The sequence below is a fragment of the Pundamilia nyererei genome, unplaced genomic scaffold (assembly GCF_000239375.1).
Source record: "Pundamilia nyererei isolate P.nyererei 1_Seehausen unplaced genomic scaffold, PunNye1.0 scaffold00035, whole genome shotgun sequence".
Classification (NCBI taxonomy): Eukaryota; Metazoa; Chordata; class Actinopteri; order Cichliformes; family Cichlidae; genus Pundamilia; species Pundamilia nyererei.
This window is the reverse complement of record NW_005187436.1, coordinates 3,387,745-3,407,279: the sequence shown is the minus strand read 5'-3', so window position 1 is coordinate 3,407,279 and position 19,535 is coordinate 3,387,745. Positions and strand designations below refer to the sequence as shown.

General features: G+C 41.8%; 5 protein-coding genes across 7 annotated transcripts in view; 4 read left to right on the top strand and 1 right to left on the bottom strand.

Moving 5' to 3' along the window:
• The first annotated feature begins 1,312 nt into the window (after positions 1-1,312).
• Positions 1,313-4,047, top strand: nr2e3 (nuclear receptor subfamily 2, group E, member 3). Its single transcript, XM_005730036.1, has 9 exons — positions 1,313-1,444; positions 1,563-1,655; positions 1,924-2,068; positions 2,172-2,275; positions 2,389-2,652; positions 2,813-2,997; positions 3,119-3,359; positions 3,443-3,548; positions 3,676-4,047. The coding sequence occupies exons 2-9, from the start codon at positions 1,568-1,570 to the stop codon at positions 3,806-3,808; spliced, it is 1,266 nt and encodes a 421-aa protein (XP_005730093.1). The 5' UTR covers positions 1,313-1,444; positions 1,563-1,567; the 3' UTR covers positions 3,809-4,047.
• Positions 4,048-5,110: 1,063 nt separating this feature from the next.
• On the top strand, positions 5,111-8,025 carry stoml1 (stomatin (EPB72)-like 1). The gene is made up of 7 exons (XM_005730035.1): positions 5,111-5,462; positions 5,813-5,919; positions 5,998-6,147; positions 6,820-7,023; positions 7,105-7,312; positions 7,388-7,588; positions 7,687-8,025. The coding sequence occupies exons 1-7, from the start codon at positions 5,321-5,323 to the stop codon at positions 7,890-7,892; spliced, it is 1,218 nt and encodes a 405-aa protein (XP_005730092.1). The 5' UTR covers positions 5,111-5,320; the 3' UTR covers positions 7,893-8,025.
• A 77-nt stretch (positions 8,026-8,102) lies between these two features.
• Positions 8,103-11,060, top strand: cyp11a1.2 (cytochrome P450 family 11 subfamily A member 1, tandem duplicate 2). The gene is made up of 9 exons (XM_005730034.1): positions 8,103-8,571; positions 8,742-8,897; positions 9,028-9,227; positions 9,335-9,538; positions 9,644-9,804; positions 9,887-10,053; positions 10,189-10,267; positions 10,380-10,571; positions 10,658-11,060. The coding sequence occupies exons 1-9, from the start codon at positions 8,300-8,302 to the stop codon at positions 10,778-10,780; spliced, it is 1,554 nt and encodes a 517-aa protein (XP_005730091.1). The 5' UTR covers positions 8,103-8,299; the 3' UTR covers positions 10,781-11,060.
• A 15-nt stretch (positions 11,061-11,075) lies between these two features.
• On the bottom strand, positions 11,076-14,623 carry ccdc33 (coiled-coil domain containing 33). Its single transcript, XM_005730033.1, has 9 exons — positions 14,606-14,623; positions 13,637-13,832; positions 12,341-12,429; positions 12,109-12,240; positions 11,909-11,999; positions 11,707-11,825; positions 11,537-11,602; positions 11,335-11,451; positions 11,076-11,251 (listed from the first exon to the last, which is right to left on the bottom strand). Exons 2-9 carry the CDS (start codon positions 13,806-13,808, stop codon positions 11,180-11,182), a joined length of 858 nt encoding a protein of 285 aa, XP_005730090.1. The 5' UTR covers positions 13,809-13,832; positions 14,606-14,623; the 3' UTR covers positions 11,076-11,179.
• The window catches only part of stra6 (signaling receptor and transporter of retinol STRA6), a 62,029-nt gene continuing 56,286 nt past the window's right edge, over positions 13,793-19,535 (top strand). The window contains exons 1-3 of one of the 3 annotated variants that reach the window (XM_013910080.1): positions 13,793-13,887; positions 14,113-14,233; positions 14,334-14,416. The gene's annotated coding sequence lies outside the window, so the exon portion shown is untranslated. Of the gene's footprint in view, positions 13,888-13,915; positions 13,976-14,100; positions 14,234-14,333; positions 14,417-19,535 lie in introns of those variants that run through there. The other 2 variants (XM_013910079.1, XM_013910081.1) reach the window with 2 other exon arrangements.

Sequence of the window (19,535 nt, the reverse complement as noted above, 5' to 3'; positions counted from 1 at the left end):
TCAGCTATATGCAATATTCAATACAGAAAATAGTGTGCAGATTTCTTTAGATTTTTGAGAGATGAGAATTTCCATAAAGCCATTCAAGGCAAGAAAGGATTCATTTGAGTTAATCTAGTTCAAATTTTCTTAAAAATAAGTTGCATCACTCAATTAGGCAGACGGGGGCTTCAGAGAAAAGCCACCATATGGCAGTAAAATGGAATTAAGGTTCAACCCTTTGCTGCTCTTTCAATCTTTGTGCTAATTCTTTTTCTTCTCATTATGCTCTTTCGTGACCCCTCACCCAGAAGGAGATCACATTTCATTGAAGGTTAAGCTCTTTTGCTAATTTGGGGTGGCTATCTTCTCTTGAGGTTGTAATGTCATTGACAGAGCCAATATGGCACAGAAGGAACATCTTAATTCTGGTATAAAACAAAGCAAAACAAGACAGTCTGCTGCTAATGAGCACTAATATAATAGTTTGCCTGTTGGCTGTTGCTAGCACGAAATTTCTTCTGCAAATCATGCTTACAGTGACATTCATACAATCCTTGCAGCGCAGAACTGTAGTGCCATAAGGCTAAACTGCATCTCTGAACACATGAGCAAATAAACCAACACTGATGTTTTTAGGGAGAAAAAGTTGCTGTCTTGTAATATCATTTGGCATGATACAGCCAGACTGATTATAGTAATGTGGGAACATCGTTCACAGCAGAACAGAACAAAACAGGATGGGAAGAAAACAATCTAAGAGAAAATTCTGTTTTTTTATATAGTGCCAAATCACAAGAGCAGTGCCCTCAATGCACTTTAAATTGGAAATAAACAATAACTAATGATTAGATGTCGAGTGCTGTAGAAACACTCAGTGCATCATGGGACACCCCCAGCAGCCTAGGCCTATTGCAGCATAACTAAGAGTGGATTCAGGATCACCTGTTCCAGCCCTAACTATATGCTGTGTCAAAAAGGAATGTTTTAAGCCTAATCTTGGGTGACTGTCTCCCAAATTCAAACTGGGAGCTGGTTCCATAGAAGAGGGACCTGAAAGCTAAAGACTCTGCCTCCCATCCTACTTTTAAATATTCTAGGAACCACAACTAACAAAATAACCAGAGAGAGACAGAAAGAAGGAGCGAGAGAGGAAAGAGGAATGAATATACTTAGTGCCTGTAAGTGGTGTGACTGATTGATTTACCCTTATAGACGGTAAAGATTAAGAGGATGACAAATCAGCATTTGCTTACACAGCGCCTGGTGCTAATCTCCTTGTTTTCCTCCAGACGACTCAAGCTCTCACACTCATTCTGGAGAGAGAGAAAGAAAGAAGACGGCGAGTTGTATCTCCCTTGACCCCACCTTCATCAGATTTAAGCAGTACAAGAACATCAGCACTGTATCCAGATCACTCAACAAGGCTTATTCTTTAAGGAGCTTCCCTGAAGCTTTCTGTGAGGTAGTGTAAAGAAAAAACTTTTGATGAGCATGTTTTTGGGAAAATTGTGGCCAGTACTTTATCACAGAAAACAGTTCATGCAAAACAGGAAGTCATCTTATGTTTATATGTCTTTCAGTAAGGATGGAGGAGCAGATTTCAAAGATGAACATGTTTTCATCGGACACCTTGAAGGACTTCACGCAACAGAGCACAGACGGAGCTCAATCAGGTGAGCCATTACTTACAAATTACTACAAATGTGCAAGATTTTAGAAAGCTTAGATGATGATTGTTAAAGGCTTCTCAGTACAGCAGACTAGACTCATAATTAATGCTCACAAAGTTTTAAATACATAGATTTACACACAGAATCTGACACAAAGCTCAAAATGCGTAAAAGAGTGAGCTAATTTTACATCAGTCTGTAGTTAAAATAGCGTTGGTGCTCAAAAGAATCTGAAATTATTTTAAGTATTTCTACTATCTATTCTCTACAGAAAAAGGTCTGCGTAAATCGTTTGGCCAAGGCCTGCTTTGTAAAGTTTGCTCTGACTCAAGCAGTGGCAAACACTATGGCATCTTTGCCTGTAACGGCTGCAGCGGCTTCTTCAAGCGCAGTGTGAGGAGAAGACTCGTCTATAGGTGGGCAAGTGGCTCTGTGAAAGGCAGCTGTACATAACAGGAAAACAATCATATGACAATTAAGGAAGTGCATTTGAACTCCGTGTGTGTCTTTATTTCATAGGTGTCAGGCTGGAAATGGCAGGTGCCCTGTTGACAAAGCGCATCGAAACCAGTGCCAAGCTTGTCGATTAAAGAAGTGCCTCCAGGCTGGCATGAACAAAGATGGTGAGAAACTCAGAAAAAGCAGGCCTTGTAGATATTATCTGTGCGTATTGATATGAAATACCTAAAGCCTCACTGTGAGATGGTGTAGCTTTTCCTGCGCTTTGTTGTGGCAGCTGTGCAGAATGAGCGACAGCCTCGAAGCACAGCTCACGTCAGTCCGGACTCTATAAATGTCGAAACCAAAAGGGAGCACCTGGTCACCACGCAAGCGCTCAGCCCCTCTGACACCTACTCAGCAGTCATCTCCAGGCCTTTGGTCACGTCGTCAGCTCCAATTTCTGCCACAGTAAAACTTTGCAGCAACATAAGTAACAACCACCGCTTTATGGTCAGCCTGCTGACTGCAGAGACCTGTGCAAAACTGGAGCCAGAGGACGGTAAGATCAAATGAAAGAGGTAAAATAACTTGGAAGAAAGAGGTGTAAACCTATTTGTCTTGAAATGAGTAAAAATATTTTGAAAACAGACTTTTTGATTTGACTTTACGGTGTGGGATATTTGGATTGTAATGCCTATGTCTCTTTTTCTGCTACACAGTGGAGGAAAATATTGATGTGACAACAAATTCAGAGAGGGACCTCACTCCCTTCGACAGCCGTTTGTCCCCTTATACCTCCAGCTGTCCAGAGAATGTGTATGAGACATCGGCACGACTCCTCTTCATGTCAGTCAAGTGGGCAAAAAATCTGCCTGTGTTTGCTCACTTGCCATTTCGTGACCAGGTGAGGCCTGTAGACAGATATTTTTTCTTTGTGTATTTGCATCTTAAAATGTTTTTTTTTTAACATATATGGATAGTGTGTGAGACTAATGAGATGCTCAACATTTCTGTGAAATCCTCAGGTGATTCTTCTTGAAGAAGCTTGGAGTGAGATGTTCCTCCTGTGTGCTATCCAGTGGTCTCTGCCCATGGACAGCTGTCCTCTTTTGTCTCTGCCAGACCTTTCTACCCCACAGCAAGCCAATATCAACCTTCTTACTGCTGACCTGCAGATCTTAGAAGAAGTCTTTAGTCGCTTTAAAGCCCTGACTGTTGACCCGACAGAATTTGCCTGTCTGAAGGCCATTGTGCTGTTTAAGCCAGGTAAGGAATCATTGATGCAGCGATGGTAGTCACTGATTTCTGGATCACCAAACCGATGTCTGCTGTTTGAATCTCCCACGCAGAGGTACGCAACCTTAAAGATCCAGAACAGGTGGAGAATCTGCAGGCCCAGTCACAGGTGCTGCTGGGTCAGCACATCCATTCAGTGTATCCCAACCAGGGTGCCAGGTAACTGCACTTTCTTTTCTAACAAAATACCACAAAATCTTCAAACATAATAACAGCTGGAGAATGTCAAATCTCTCCCCGCCACAGAAACATTAAGCTCGCACTCTTTTTGTTTTTGTCCAACAAGGTTTGGGAGATTAATTCTTCTGCTGCCTTCCCTCCGCTTTGTGAATTCAGAGAAGATCGCTAAGCTGTTCTTTCAGAGGACCATTGGCAGCACGCCCATGGAGAAGCTGCTGTGTGACATGTTCAAAAACTAAGCACACGGAGGAAAACTTCCTGCAAGCTGTGTGACTGTGTAATTCATGCATTCTGCTGATGACTTCTTTCATGTTTAATGCAAAAAAGCCTTTATGACAAAAGATATTTTGACATATTACTGTTTGAAAAACACAGTCATGAATGGATCAGAGACATTTATGTGAAACTGTGCTTTTTTTCCTCAAGACAAAGGCAACTTCTGGTTATGGCATTCTATTAAAGCACATTTTTCTGTTAAGTCGTCTTGTGAAGCTTACAGCTAGACTTAATCATTCAGTGTACTGAGTAACAAGCGAAATAACAGTACATGCCAGCAAACATGTTTTTGAATGTTTTAAATATCTATAAATATCAAGTTTTCTATTTGATTCAAATAGAGTTTATTGCAATAAATAATGCAATAAACACTATAAAATATAGAATTCAGTATAAAAAGTATTAATCTTTTGAGAAGAACATGTATAACACATGTTTGAAACAGAAACCAAAGAGCTCTAATAGGTTTATCTTCCAACTGTTTTGTGACCATCATTTTCTTTGTTGAATAGTATTAAATGTATCAGGTTGTTCTCAATGGTCTGAAAAATATTAAAAGTATGACACAGAGATTATAAGAAAGAGAAAACCATATTTATACTGGGTAAAAGATAATTATATCCAGAGGTGCAACAGCTCTGTGGTAGGCCACGTTTTGTACCAGAGCAAACAGAGCATCACATTCTCATGCATATCATATCATATATATGTATGCATATCATACATTTGTTTAGAACACTACTTCAGATACATAATTTAAAAGTTGATTTGTACAAATGAGTAATATAGGGGTGAGGCAGTGCAGTATATTTGTTCATTTTTCTTATTATTATCATTATGTTAATATTGTGCATAGTACCTTCAAAATAAAAGAGATAACATTTAATTCACAAGGAAAATGTATAGTGCATAAAAATAGGCTTTGGGGTCAAGACAAAAAACTGTGACTCGAACATATAGTGGAGTACTTTTAATATGTCCATGTTACTTTAACAGATGGATTATAAACATGCAGTGTAATGCATCTACCCCCCCACCCCCATTTTTGCACATGTCGAGGAGCGTGTCAGGCTACATTTCAACCTTGAACCTAATGAGAGGAGGGGCTTCACCTACCTTTAGAATGTGAGGGACCCAAATTGCAGAAGACCTGCAAAATTGCAAAATGAATTAATTTAATTAATTATTTAATAATGTTTTTATTGAATATATGTTTTCACTTGTGGGTTTATCGGGATTATCGCCCACAATCCAGAGGACGGCGCTAATGCGCCTAAAGGCTATTTGACAGCCTCCGTGGAAAAAGAGGAAGAAGCAGAGGCGTAGCAAAACAAAAACACGGAAGCGCATCAGGATAGTGAGCTAACGTAAAAGTGTGTCAAAACAAGGTTTTTGGCGCGCTGACATTTGCACGGTGCCCGATAAACAGTATGAAGGTGCATTAATTAAGCGATAGCAATTATTTCAAATTACCAATGTTTAAAAACTCGTATCGCCTGCTCCCTCAAAGGGACTTCAGCACTCCGAGGACTCCTGGTCTGTTTGTGGACTCTAACAACTACCACAAAGGCCTTTCGTTTGACTACATCCCCAATGTTACTGAAAACGACTTCACAGGTAGGACACTAGTTAACACGAGCTGGTTTAGGGGGACATAATTTGTGGTTTAGGGTACGATTGTTATTCACTTCAAAGAGAAAGTAAGACAGACACTTAACTTCTTTTTCGTCAACATAAGTTATATCAAAATACACAAAGAATATAATGAAATGTCTCATATATTAGAGGTGGGAATTATCAGACAGCCCACGATATGACATTATCACAATACTTTAGTCATTTGTTCCTATATTTCATATACTTTAACATACTAGTACACTTTGTACACTGCATAGCTCTGGTGCGAGTGGCTTAACCTGACCATCAGTAATGAAAATAACCCCTTCTTGGGGTTTCTTCCCTTTTAGACACCTCCCAGGGATGGTTGTCGTGGATCTGCAACCTAGTTGTCATCTCCCTGGTCTACATCTGCACCTTTTTAACCTTTCCAATAACGGGATGGTTTGTACTGAAAGTAAGTTTGGCTTAAAATTGCACCCATAGCATCTCCACTCACTTGTTGAGAATAAACAATGTTTTTTTTCCAATTCAGACTGTGCCAAACTACCAGAGGATAGTAGTGTTTCGTCTCGGTCGAATATGTCCTCCAAAGGGCCCTGGTATCGTCCTTGTGCTGCCTCTCATTGATCAGTGGCAGAAAGTAGATCTGCGCACCCGTGCTTTCAACATCCCCCCTTGCCAGGTAAACTGCCAGACATGCTATTATTGGTATAGCTGGCCTGTGGCATTTAAAAAGATAAATAAAAAGATGTTTCAGCATGTTTGTTAAACATGGTTTTGATAGTCTTTTGGATGAGATCCACTCTGCCCATATACATGTACAGTACATGATAATTAATAGCTAAAGAAGTGTTACATTATATCTTTTTATCCTTAAGCCACAGGAGAGGTTAGCATAGGATGAAATACATAATCTGTGTGCCGTTGTTTCCTGGTTTCTGATTGCATAAGATCAGCTGATTTTTCTGCTCTTGCCACACTGTAACACAACACTTTTGAATTCTGAATACTGGTAAAACACATCTTATGCGCATCATTTACCATTTAAAAATGTTTTAAAAGCAGTAATTTCAGTTCCATGAAATTTATTTTGTGTGTGCTGGAGATAATTTCTTCCTTCTCATATGGCTTAGCCTGTCATTCTTACCTTTAATACACTTAAAAAAAAGACAAAAACAATTCAAACTTCAAGTTGATGGCATAATTTATATTCAATTGAGCTTCAGATTTTTGCAAAGCCATTCCTCTTAGGAGCTGTGAATGTTATTTATTTAAGAGGAGATGCTTATGTACTAATTCGTTTGCCAGTTTGGCTTCATGTAAGTTCAGCTGTCAGTACACTGTGCTGTTATAGGTGACTACTCGGGATGGTGGTGTGTTGTCAGTGGGAGCAGACATCCAGTTCAGGATCTGGAACCCGGTCTTGTCAGTGGTGTCAGTCCAGGATCTCAATGCTTCCACCAGAATGACGGCACAGAAGGCTTTGACCCACAGCCTGGCCAAGAAGACCGTGAGGGAGATTCAAACTGAGAGAGTGAAATTAGGGGAATATCTTGGGGTGAGGACACGCTTTAGCTACTCTGCGCTGATTTCTTTTGCTGTATCAGTTCATGTTTACATTCATGCTTCATGTTTACAGATGGACATAAACGAGATGACTCGTCCTTGGGGGCTGGAGGTGGATAGAGTAGAGCTTACCCTTGGTTCTCTACTGAAAGCCCCAGAGGACAGCCCCTCTGCCCCCCTGATTATGCCCTCTGCACCTGGACTTGAAGGCCTCACTGGCCCCATTCAGCAGTTGGCCATGCACTTTCTGAGCCACGGTGTCACATCACGGCCTCAGCAGGGTAAGACAGAACACTTAAAAAATCTTCTTGCATCTTTTCCATAATTAGTGCTGTAATCTTCACCTCTTTCTTCAGAGGACAGCATAGCATTTACGGATGAGCTCAGCAGTGCTGCCGAGTCTGTCACTGCCACACCAGGTTGTGTTGAAGAGCTGCTCAGCAAAGTCAAGCTGCTCCTCTCTGAGTCTTTGGTCCGCCAGGTTGGGGCCTGTTATCAGTTTGACATCAGCTCAGGAGATGGACAACAGCGCCGTTACTATGTGGATCTGAGCCAAGGTGATAAATGTCATGATTATGGAATTTTTACTTGGCGCTAAATGTGTGTACGAAAACATTAAAAAAATGAAATCTGTCTATTTCTCTTTGTACTTTAGGTAGTGGTGCAGCTGGGGAAGGGTCCTTGTGTCGAGAACCAGATGTAACCCTGAATATGAGTGACCGTGACCTTCTGGACATGTTTCAGGGTGAACTGCGACCAATAGCTGCTTTTACAAGTGGCAGACTTAAAGTCCAGGGAGACATTAAAACAGCCATGAAGCTGGAAGAACTCATAAAGCTACTTAAGAAACATCAACTATAGTACATTTTAATTAATTTATTAAATCTTTAATTTTAACTATAAACTGTGTTTTTCATGTATGCTGTGACTGAATTTCTGTAATATTCTTATAATTTCTCACAAATTCCAAGTAAATGCTTGTTTACAAAGATAACGTGCTTTCTGAAGGTTATTTTATGCAACACTGTTTGAAACATGATTATAAAAAGAGCTGTGAAACCAGATAAAAGCTTCAGTAATGCGGCAGAGCTGTCATAATCAGTTCTTTGGTCTATCCTGTGAGGTTCAACTAGAAAGCCTTGATCAGGGCAGAAAGGGGGGCCGACTCTATAGACCAGCCTCTCGCCTCCCTTTTTGCACCAGGTGTCCTTGGCAGAGCCAGAGTAGTTGCTGAAGGTGGAGCAGAGTGAGCATTTTTTGTTGTTCAGATGGCCAAGTGGAGTGTTTGGCGTAGCCCTGTGAAGCTGCCGCTGTGCTGGGCAGAGGAGCTTACAGCAACAGGTGTGCGCTGCAGCAGCAGCATGCCGGTGATCAGACAGGCATGCTCGGAAAGCAGCAGCGTCGTCAGGCCTTTCAATGAAGTTCCTGGACTGTGGAAGAATGGCTGGGCTAACTTGTACAATTTCTGGAAGTTGGATGGCTTCAGAAATCTTCACCGCCTCACGTTGCAGAACTTCAACACTTTTGGACCTATTTACAGGTAAAGGAGTCCAGGTTGTTTGATTCGTTCTTCATAAAATGAAATATTACTGCACATGGCTGACCAAAACGTGATGGGTTTTAAGAAAACAAAAAAACAAACCTGTAACCTACAATTTCCAAGGTCAAATGTTCATCTCACAATTTCTTTTCTTGTTTTCTGTATGGCAGAGAAAAAATAGGTTCTTATGAAAGTGTAAATATCATCCACCCCGAGGATGCTGCCATCCTCTTCAAAGCAGAGGGCCATTATCCTAAAAGGCTGAAGGTTGAACCATGGACATCATACAGAGATTACAGAAATCGCAAATATGGAGTTCTTCTTAAGTACATCCTGTTACTGTCCTCTTCCAACTCTTCCACTATTCAGACACTTTGACAAAACCAGTCTCTTCAGTAAGCATTACCAGTGTTAGCTAAATACTTTAAAATAATTAAAAATCTGATTGTCACACAGGAATGGAGAAGACTGGAGATCAAACCGTGTGATTCTCAACAAGGAGGTGATTTCCTTGAAGATGCTGGAAAACTTTGTGCCTTTGCTGGATGAAGTGGGCCAGGATTTTGTGGCCAGAGTTCACAAAAAGATCAAGCGAACTGGCCAGAACAAGTGGACCACTGACCTCTCTCAAGAACTCTTTAAATATGCATTAGAATGTAAGACTAACATTTATTTAAAATATTCAATTCTAATTATTCCTGCCTTTTTTAAACTCAATCACACATCACTTGTTTCTATCTCATGTTTGTTTTGTCCAATATAGCGGTGAGCTCAGTGCTGTATGGTGAGCGTCTGGGTTTGATGCTGGACTACATTGACCCAGAAGCTCAGCATTTCATTGACTGCATCACCCTTATGTTCAAGACTACCTCGCCCATGCTGTACATACCTCCTGCTCTCTTGAAGCAGACTGGATCAAAGGTGTGGCGCGACCACGTGGAGGCCTGGGATGGCATATTCAACCACGGTGGGACACATAGGTTGAAAATTTAATTCTGAAATTTCAAAATACAGTTTTTGCTTTTACTGTGGTGCAATTTCTTGTTTCATTTCTGTCCTTTCGTTGCATCAGCGGACCGCTGTATCCAGAACATCTACAAGAAGCTGCATCAGGATGCAGGCACTCCAAAGAAATACCCAGGAGTCCTGGCAAGCCTGCTCATGCTGGACAAGCTGTCTATTGAAGACATCAAAGCCAGTGTCACTGAACTGATGGCGGGTGGAGTAGATACAGTAAGGAGAAAAAAAAATTTAAGTATGAGGAACTGTGTGACTGTTATCCAGATTTTTAAGGCTGCTTCTGGTTGTGTTACAGACTTCTATAACGCTTCTGTGGACGTTGTATGAATTAGCCAGGCACCCCAACCTCCAGGAGGAGCTCAGGGCAGAGGTGGCTGCAGCTCGGGCCGAAAGTCAGGGAGACTTGCTGGAGATGCTGAAGCGGATCCCTTTGGTCAAAGGTGCTCTGAAGGAAACACTCAGGTGACTGAAACACATGTTCAAGACATTTAAGATAAGACCAGAAAAGATACACTTTATCAGAATGAACTTTTGCAATTCTCTTAGTTCATTAGTTTGTGTTTCTTTTATAAAAGTGGTTTTCTTTCTGTGTCTCAGGTTGCATCCGGTGGCAGTGAACTTGCAAAGATACATAGCAGAAGACATAATTATTCAAAACTATCACATCCCAGCTGGGGTAGGAGGCACAAAAACATATAAATGATGTATTTATATTTGAGTATTTGACCATTTTCATACAAACTGTCATGCATGTTGTTGTGTCTGTATATGTCTGTATGTGTATTCAGACTCTGGTCCAATTAGGGCTGTATGCTATGGGAAGACACCCCAAGGTGTTTTTTCGTCCGGAGCAGTATCAGCCCTCTCGCTGGCTGAGGACCGAGACCCACTACTTCAGAAGTCTGGGCTTCGGCTTTGGGCCCCGTCAGTGTTTAGGACGAAGAATAGCTGAAGCAGAGATGCAACTCTTTCTTATCCACGTAAGATATAAAGAAAATAATCAGCAGTATTTCCATATAAATGTGGCACACTGACATCATACAAACTGTCTGTGCTACCTTTGCAGATTCTCGAGAACTTCAGAGTGGAGAAACAGCAACATGTGGAAGTAGAGAGCACCTTTGAGCTAATTCTCGTGCCAGACAAGCCCATAATATTGACTCTGAAACCTGTACAAGCAAGTCAGTAACATCGTGTTTGATGAAATTAACTGTAAACGGCTTCACAAAACTCCACAATATGAACAACAAATGAAAATCTTCCAACCTTAGAGTTGTAGGGAGAGCAAGAAAAACACAGGAAGGAAGGAAGGAATAAGTTAAAGAAATACTGAGGTAAAAACCTCAGTGACATGTACTCTGTGTGTGAAATATACTAAAAATCAGGAATGCATTGTGCAAATTTATTCCACTTGTACTTGACAAAAATGTTCATTTATGTACCAATGATGAATAAAAAAATACAACTGATACAAAGTATCTGTTTTTATATGTAATTGTCTATGGTTTACATTTTAAACACACTTTTTCAGATTAAATCATCACATTTGAATTAGATCTAAATTTTAAATCACAGACTCTGTGTCCCATCAACAGTTCAATTCATTTGCAGGTCTTTTTACAGGTTTTGCTTCTGCTGTCCTCTTTGCTGGTATAAGGAGCTGTAGGAAGTAACATGCAGTATTTGAGAATATTAAATCCCTTCATACCATAATTATATGGAGAAGGGTGAGGCCTGACTGACCGAAGGAACATTTTGAAGGATTGCTGTGGATGTCCGGATGAAGCCGTGCCTGTGCTCGCTCAGTTTGGTCAGCATTTCTTGCTTCTCTCTCCCCCATACTGTAGCGTTCTCCTCCAGCTTTAAAGATGCAAAAGAAAAAATATATATATTTATAAGGAAATAAATAATTAGACCAAGTATATCTTATTTATATTTTCTTAACCTGAGCTTCCAGTGTTTGGATTCGTGCTTCAGCCCTCTCCAATTTATGTCGTAAACTCCATTCCTCCTTGAGTGTAAAAATAGAAAAAAAAATGTCACTTTTAGGAGTTGCGAGGGAAAATTTGGATACTATCATAGTCATTTGCAATATTTAAGGAGTTTAAGAAGTACCTGGTCTGACTGCTGTGTTTTGAGTGGTGCCGGCAGCTGGTGAATCCTTTCCAGCTCTTTTCTGAGACGGCCGTTCTCTGCTGCTAAGGCTGATTTCATTTCCTTCTTTTTAAGGCCATCTTCTCAGCATGAAAGGAGATCAGACACTCCAGTCAGTGTCAGTGCTTTTGTGACCATAATTGTTCCCACTGGGTGCACCTACCTCTTTCCATTAGCATCAGCCTTTTGTCACCACGATGAATATTCTTGTCTCTGAGCTTTCCATCTAATGCTTTCTCCATTTTTTCTATGACCTAAAAATAAGGATGGCACAAACATAAATATCCCCACATGCGAATTATAAGCTGCTACATGAGAAGCATATTTACTATCATGAAATTAGATTAGTAACAGACTGTTCACCTCTTCCTGCTGTTTCACTGTGGCCTCTAAAGTTGCCATCTTTGCCAAGTGACTCTGGTGATGCTGCAGATTCTTCTGCTCCTGCTGGAGGACTCTGCAGAGCTTTAATAGCTCCTGCTCACTATCATTTTTCTGCACAAAAAAACAATACGAGTTATATAATCAATGGAAAGACACTTTCCTGAGATGTGTTTTTAAAAATATTCATAATGTGTGTGGTGTGTTTTCTAACCCGGATGAGCTCATTCTGCAGATGTTGTATGCGGTCCCTTTGTGTGGCGGCCTTGCTCACCTCACTGGCGAGCTTGAATTTTAGAGTGGCTTAAAAAGAGCAGAACAATCATCAGAACTGCAGAAACTGTCTGTCATCCCTTACTTACAGGGAACATGTTTTTTGTACATTCACTTAAAAACTCGATACGCTGAGCATATCTAAGTAATGAGTTCGAATTTCACACTAGTTTCAATAACATGTCAGTTTTATGCCATGTGCTTTGGACCAATAATAATCAAAAGATCCATCAATATACTTTTGAATTTGAATGGATCTTTCGGAGGGATGGGAGTTAAATCCTATCCTTTTGCTTTTGATGTTAGCAAAGAGACCTTCTGGAACGTCCTTTCCCCGAGGGCCACAAACTGTCCTTCAGGAGATAAGGGTTGTAGTACACACGGAGCTTATCGTGGTCCATGGCCTGAATAAGCTTCCTTATCACAAAATGACAGTCTGCCTGGGAAAGGACACTCACAAGGATTAACGCATGCTGAGCAGCCTTGGATGTCACGACTTCATCTGCCGAAGAAATGACCTTAAGTCTGTTACGGCACTGAGAGAGAGCTAGCTGGGTGGTAAATTATCTGACTTTAGTGGATCAGCATCTAGTCCTTTATTTGCTCTTAACTTCTTAGGAGTTTAAAATTTTGCTCTGAGACTAAATGATGGTGTGTGGATAATATAAAGCTGAGTAAAACTTAAATGTTAAATTTATTTAAGTGTCAAATCACAACAACAACATCCTCAAGGGACTTTGTATTGTAAGGCGAAGACCCTACAATAACGCAGAGAAAATCCCAACAATCAGACAAACCCCCCATGAAGAAGTAATGGGCAACACTGGGAAGGAAAATTGATGACAGGGGAAATAACTAATGATGAAATGCAGAGTGATGTATAAACACCCAGTGAGTGAAGAAGAAACATTCACGGCATCACGGGAAGCCCCCAGCAGCCTAGGCCTATTGCAGCATAACTAAGGGAGAGTTCAGGGTCACCTGATCCAGCCCCAGCTATAAGCTTTAGACTTATAAGCTATATATGCGAAATGGAAAGTTGTAAATCTAATCTTAAAATTAGAGAGGGTGTGTATCTCTTGAGTTCAAACTGGGATCTGGTTCCACAGGAGAGGGGCCTGAAAGCTGAAGGCTCTGGCTCCCATTTTACTTTTAAAACATAAACTCTACTTTTAAATGCCCCCGTGAACCACAAGCTACCAGAGAGTGAAGTTAGAGTGATATATTACTTTTGTACCTATTCGGTCAGCAATTTCAGCCTTGGTCATGACATCAATGTCAGTGTCGGCCAGAAGATCCCGTCCAAGGTCCTGCTGAAGAGACAGATCACTGCGGAGCTGACTGTTTTCTGCCTCCAAAGACAGCACCTGTGTCCTAAGTGTTATTATGTCTTCTGCCATCCTAGACATTGCTGAGCGATAGTTTTCAATCTCCTGATGGTGAAAGAGTGCCTCACATTAGAACATTTTCAGTGGCTTAAAAGCAGAGGTGAGAAGTAATGAAGTACAAATACTTTGTTACTGTACTTAAGTAGAGTACTTAAGAAGTAACCAAGTACAAATAGTAGAATTGTCAGGTATCTTTATTTGATTATTTATTTTTCAGACAACTTTTTACTTTTACTACCTACATTTTTATACAAATATGCGTATTTTCTACTCCTTACATATGCAAAACAGTCTCGTTACTTTCGGTTCAAAGGTTCATTTATAGCTTATAGGTGGGCCGGAAGGAGTGCAGGTGTCCGCAATTTGTGTTCGCGGTACTTCAGAATCAAGCTAGCGCCACAGAAGAGGAGCGAGCATAACGGAAGTAACGTTTTGTTAAGTGGCAGGTAAGTACAAATTAAACGTTTCTATCAGCAAAAACACGCAAACTTTTTGTGTGCAGTTTGACGCACAGTGTGTCGCTAGCTAAAGGTCTGGATTTCCTAGGGAGAGAAAAGCGTGATAAATTCAATGAGAGATGGAGGAAGACAGACAGGACGTGAGAGGAAGAAGAGAGGTTGTATTTAAAGGTAAGAAGTGCTCTGTGACTCTGATGAACTGCAAATTTAAAGCTTATATGCAATGTCTTGTTTTGATAGATTATGTGTTTTCATTTTTGTGAAACAAACTAAGTTATACTAACTTTGTGCCATTCAAATGTTGCATGAATATTTGGGGTATTTTGCCCAGGATATACAGGGTAGCTTGCATTAACGCACCTTGTTGGACTGTATCAAAGTGGCTGTGGTTCTTATGGTTAGAATAAGGTTACATCAAATGCATCAGAGATGAATTTGCATTTAAACTGATGATGCTTAGATTAATTCACTGAATCCTAACTGTATACCAGCTTTATGCTGTCTAGTATAAAGAAACAGTATAGTGTCAGGGGATGGACATCACCCATGGTAGCTTGTGAAAATGCTGACATCTTGTTGAATTCAGTTATGTAAATCCACAAAGAGCAGCAGGTCAGCTGATCACAGCCTGTAAAATCTACTGACACTCACATTAATTGTTATGAGTTGGAATTCTTTTTCCCACTGAGCCACTACAGAGATCTTAGGATTCCCCCCACCTGCTGAGTCCCACTATAACCAATGACTTACTCGTTTTCCTGTTTAGGTGTGGAGGCAAAGTTACCCTCTACAATGTAGGTAACAGAAAATAGATATTTTTAAAAATTCTCTTTCACTGTTTGTGTCCTACTGGTCTACTACTACTTGCATTGAACCTTATTAGTGCCTGTCAGATCAATAAATGCCATTCTTTTTAGTGCTTATAGTGGCATTTTACTGTCATGCACTGACTGGTGTCAACAATAAATTCACTGGCCTGTAAACAATTTGATATTAGTGGTTATGAGCGAGCGCCACCACTAGATGTCTCCTCAAACCCATGTCTTAAGAGAGTAATACAGGATGTATTACCATAGACACACAAACAATTATAGCAGCAAAAGGGATGAACAGGCTTGAACTGGTTTTAAATAGGATAACTGGTAACTTCTGGTTTTCAGATATGCATGTAGCATGAGACACGGGGTATTACTGCAAGCCATAAATGAATGTAATCCATTGACTTGGATGTTCCTCTAATTGATTGGTTAAGGTTTGGTATAATGTATTCATAACTCTGGCTCCTCAAATTCATAAGGGCATACCACTCCATCCTGTAAAGGTGTTTTGTTAGGGGAAATTTAACTGGGGATTTTGCACAATTTTTAGTCGTTTACTCAAGCATGCACACACGTTCCTCTCTGAAAGCTGAATTTCTGTAGAAGCGAGCAAAAAATATATATTTCTGGGAAATTCTTTAAAGAAATTTGTTTCTTTAAAGGCTGACAAAATGAGTCTGGGAGGAGAGCTTTTTTATCAAAGCATTTCTTTGTACAAGGCCCCTGGATGTTGTCTAGCAGCGTGTAGGACCCATTGTTCTGTCACATGCTCTTCTATCAAGTTGAATAGCCAGAATTGAATGGAGACAAGAGGCAGGTCCAGCTGTATGTTTGAGCGGGGGGGTGACGATTAGGGGATTCCAATCTTGGATGGTGTTGTTGTGTCTCCCATGGGACACAAGGGGTGAAATTGAGCATCTAATTGAAAGGGCAGGGACGAGGTGACAATCATGACTGTAGATGAGATGTCGTCTCTGCTGGGGGCCCAAAGCAGTGATGTGAATGAGAGCTCCCCGTGATGAGTCTGGAAAGTCCTTTTATGTATTGAAAATAAAAGGGAATCTCTGTCTCTGGCTGGATCCCTTCTATTCTGTATGATATAAAGCCATTAAACAGGTCTGATGTCATGCATAAAGTCACTTCAGGACAGATGTATGACAGCTCGACTGAAACATGAGGATTTCACATTTGGCTGCATTTTATTAACCACATTATTTTGCATGTAAAGTATTAATAATCATTGTCTATTAAACTTTAAATATGCACTTTTGCACTGAAAAAAGGCCAGTTGATACTTGTTGATAAATTACGCATATATAAAATCTACACCCACAGACAATTTAAGGCAGTGTGCAGACATAATAGTCTGGCTGTAAATAAAACAGGAGAAAATGGTAAGATATTCGAAAAGAAAATGTTATTGGAACACTTTAAGCCTCATCAGCTTAATCCTCCTTCAGTGCAATTACAGTCAAGGAGAAATGTTAATGTATTCATTTTATCTCCAAACTGTGACTGTTTGCTTCATCATCTTCTCATTTCACTGACCTCTCTGTGTCACTGTTCGCTAACTAAATATGACATAGGATTGCCTCACTGATTGATTGAACAGTTAAGATATTGGTCATGCCTATTCACCTTTGTTTGGAGGTCAGAGATCTCTGCTACGTGGGGATCATCCTCAAAGTCATGGGGAGAGGGCCTAAAGCATGAGAACACAATTGTAGTCTAAATGTAAGTCTTTCATTTACTTTCGAAATAAATCAAATAAATCTGTTTCTCATATATTTTTGCACCGTACCGCATGTGTGGATGAGGAACTTGATACGTGCTGTTTATGTTAGGTTTGTTCTCGGTAGAGTCTGCCCTCTCAGCTTTAGTATTCTGGTCTAGCTGGGCAGTGCCTGGAAGCTCAGTCTTCGCTCTGCTGCGGAGCAGCTGATTATCTGGTAGAATCTGTGCCAGGGCATCATGAGATGGGAGATTGTATTTTCCCCTCTGAAACTGTAGAGCACATAGTGTTTGATTGTCAAAATGATTTCCAAACTTGCTCAAAGCTGTTTCAGAAACAAATGTTGTTAAAATCTGTATGAATATCAAACAAGCATCACTTAAAATGCTAATGGTCTCTTTTAACTTCATTTACTGTCCTAGAAACATACAAATTATGCGTCATAACTTATTCTGAATAAATGATAAGCCAACCTGAAATGCCCAAAATATGTACTTGGTTGATTGGCCACTCCAGGTTGGCTCTAAAAGCAACTCCTATGATGAAAATGTAGAGCTTTGGACAAAAATTATTTTCTAATTATTCTTTGTCCACTAATCATACCAGTGCTTATAAGTCCAGTCTGTATGACACATGCTAACTAGGCAGCTAGTTTACTTGGCTTCACCCCCTGTAAAAGATAAAAGTAGCTGAAGCCAAAGTTTAAGTGCCTCAAACCCGCATTCTTTTTTTTCTTTTTTTTTATCAAATCCTTTGGTGTCAAAACACATCTTAAAGACTTTAAATCAGTAGTCCATCCATCCATCTTCTTCCGCTTTATCCGGGGCCAGGTCGCGGGGGCAGCAGCCTAAGCAGAGAAGCCCAGACCTTTCTCTCCCCAGCCACCTCCTCTAGCTTATCCGGGGGAACACCAAGGCGTTCCCAGGCCAGCCGAGAGATATCTCTCTAGCGTGTCCTGGGTCTGCCCCGGGGCCTCCTCCTGATGGGACATGCCCGGAAAACCTCACCCAGGAGGCGCCCAGGAGGCATCCTTGTCAGATGCCTGAACCACCTCAGCTGGCTCCTTTGATGTGGAGGAGCAGCAGCTCTACTCTGAGCCCCTCCTGGGTGGCTGAAGTTCTCACCCTATCTCTAAGGTAGAGGCCAGCCACCCTTCAGAGGAAACTCATTTCCGCTGCTTGTATCCGCGATCTCGTTCTTTCGGTCACTACCCACAGCTCGTGGCCATAGGTGAGGGTAGTGACGTAGATCGACCGGTATATTGAGAGCTTCGCTTTTACGCTCAGCTCTCTCTTCACCACGGCGGACCGTTGCATGGTGCGCATCACTGCAGCCGCAACACCAAGCTGTCTGTCGATCTCCGGCTCCCTTCTCCCTTAACTCGCGAACAAGACCTGAGATACTTAAACTCCTCCACTTGGGGCAGGAACTCATCCCCGACCCGGAGTGGGCACTCCACGCTTTTCCGGCTGAGAACCATAGTCTTAGATTTGGAGGTGCTGATCCTCATTCCTGCTGCGTCGCACTCGGCTGTGAACCATTCCAGTGCGAGCTGGAGGCCATTAACCAATGAAGCCAACAGAACCACATCATCTGCAAAAAACAGAGATGAGATTCCGAGGCCGCCTAAGTGAAAGCCCTCCGCCACTTGGCTGCGCCTAGAAATCCTGTCCATAAAAATTATGAACAGAATCGGTGACAAAGGGCAGCCCTGGCGGAGCCCATTACCCACCGGGAACGAGTCCAACTTATTGCGTGCACCTCCCACAGGACACCCCGAGGGACACGGTCAAATGCCTTCTCTAAGTCCACAAAACACAGGTAGACTAGTTGGGCAAACTCCCATGCGCCCTCAAGTATCCTTGAGAGGATAAAGAGCTGGTCCAGTGTTCCGCGACCAGGACGAAAACCGCATTGCTCCTCCTGTATCTGAGGTTCGACTAGCGGATGAACTCTCATTTCCAGCACCCTGGCATAGACTTTCCCAGAGAGGCTGAGGAGTGTGATCCCCCTGTAGTCCCACTTCTTAAAAATGGGGACCACCCATTTTTCTGACAGTCTTGTCTGCCAGTCCAGGGGTACTGCCCCTGATCTCCACGCAACATTGTAGAGGTTTTTCAACCAGGACAGCCGTACAACGTCCAGAGCCTTCAGGAACTCGAGGCGGACCTCATCCACACCAGGGGCTCTGCCACCAAGGAGTTGTTTAAGTGACCTTCCCCCCAGAAATTGGCGGGTCATCCCCCTCATCCCCAGACTCTGCTTCCTCCTCGGAAGACATGTCAGTGGGATCAAGGAGGTCCTTGAAGTATTCCTTCCACCGCCAGACAATTTGCTCAGTCAAATTCAGCAGCGCTCCAACAGCACTATACACAGTGCAGGTAGAGCACCGGTTTCCCCTCCTGAGACACCTGACGGTTTGTCAGAATCTCTTCGAGGCAGTCCGAAAGTCTTTTTCCATGGCCTCTCCGAACTCCTCCCACACCCGAGTTTTTGCTTCAGCCACTGCCCGACCCGCATTCCGCTTGGCCTGTCGGTACCTGTCAGCTGCCAAAGTCCCAGAGGCTAACCAAGCCCGATAGGACTCCTTCTTCAGCCTGGTGGCTCCCTTCACCTCTGGTGTCCACCATTTGGTTTGGGGGTTACCACCACGACAGGCACCAACCACCTTACGGCCGCAGCTTAATGCAGCAGCAGGAGATGCTGAACATGGTCCATTCAGACTTAATATCTTCAGTCT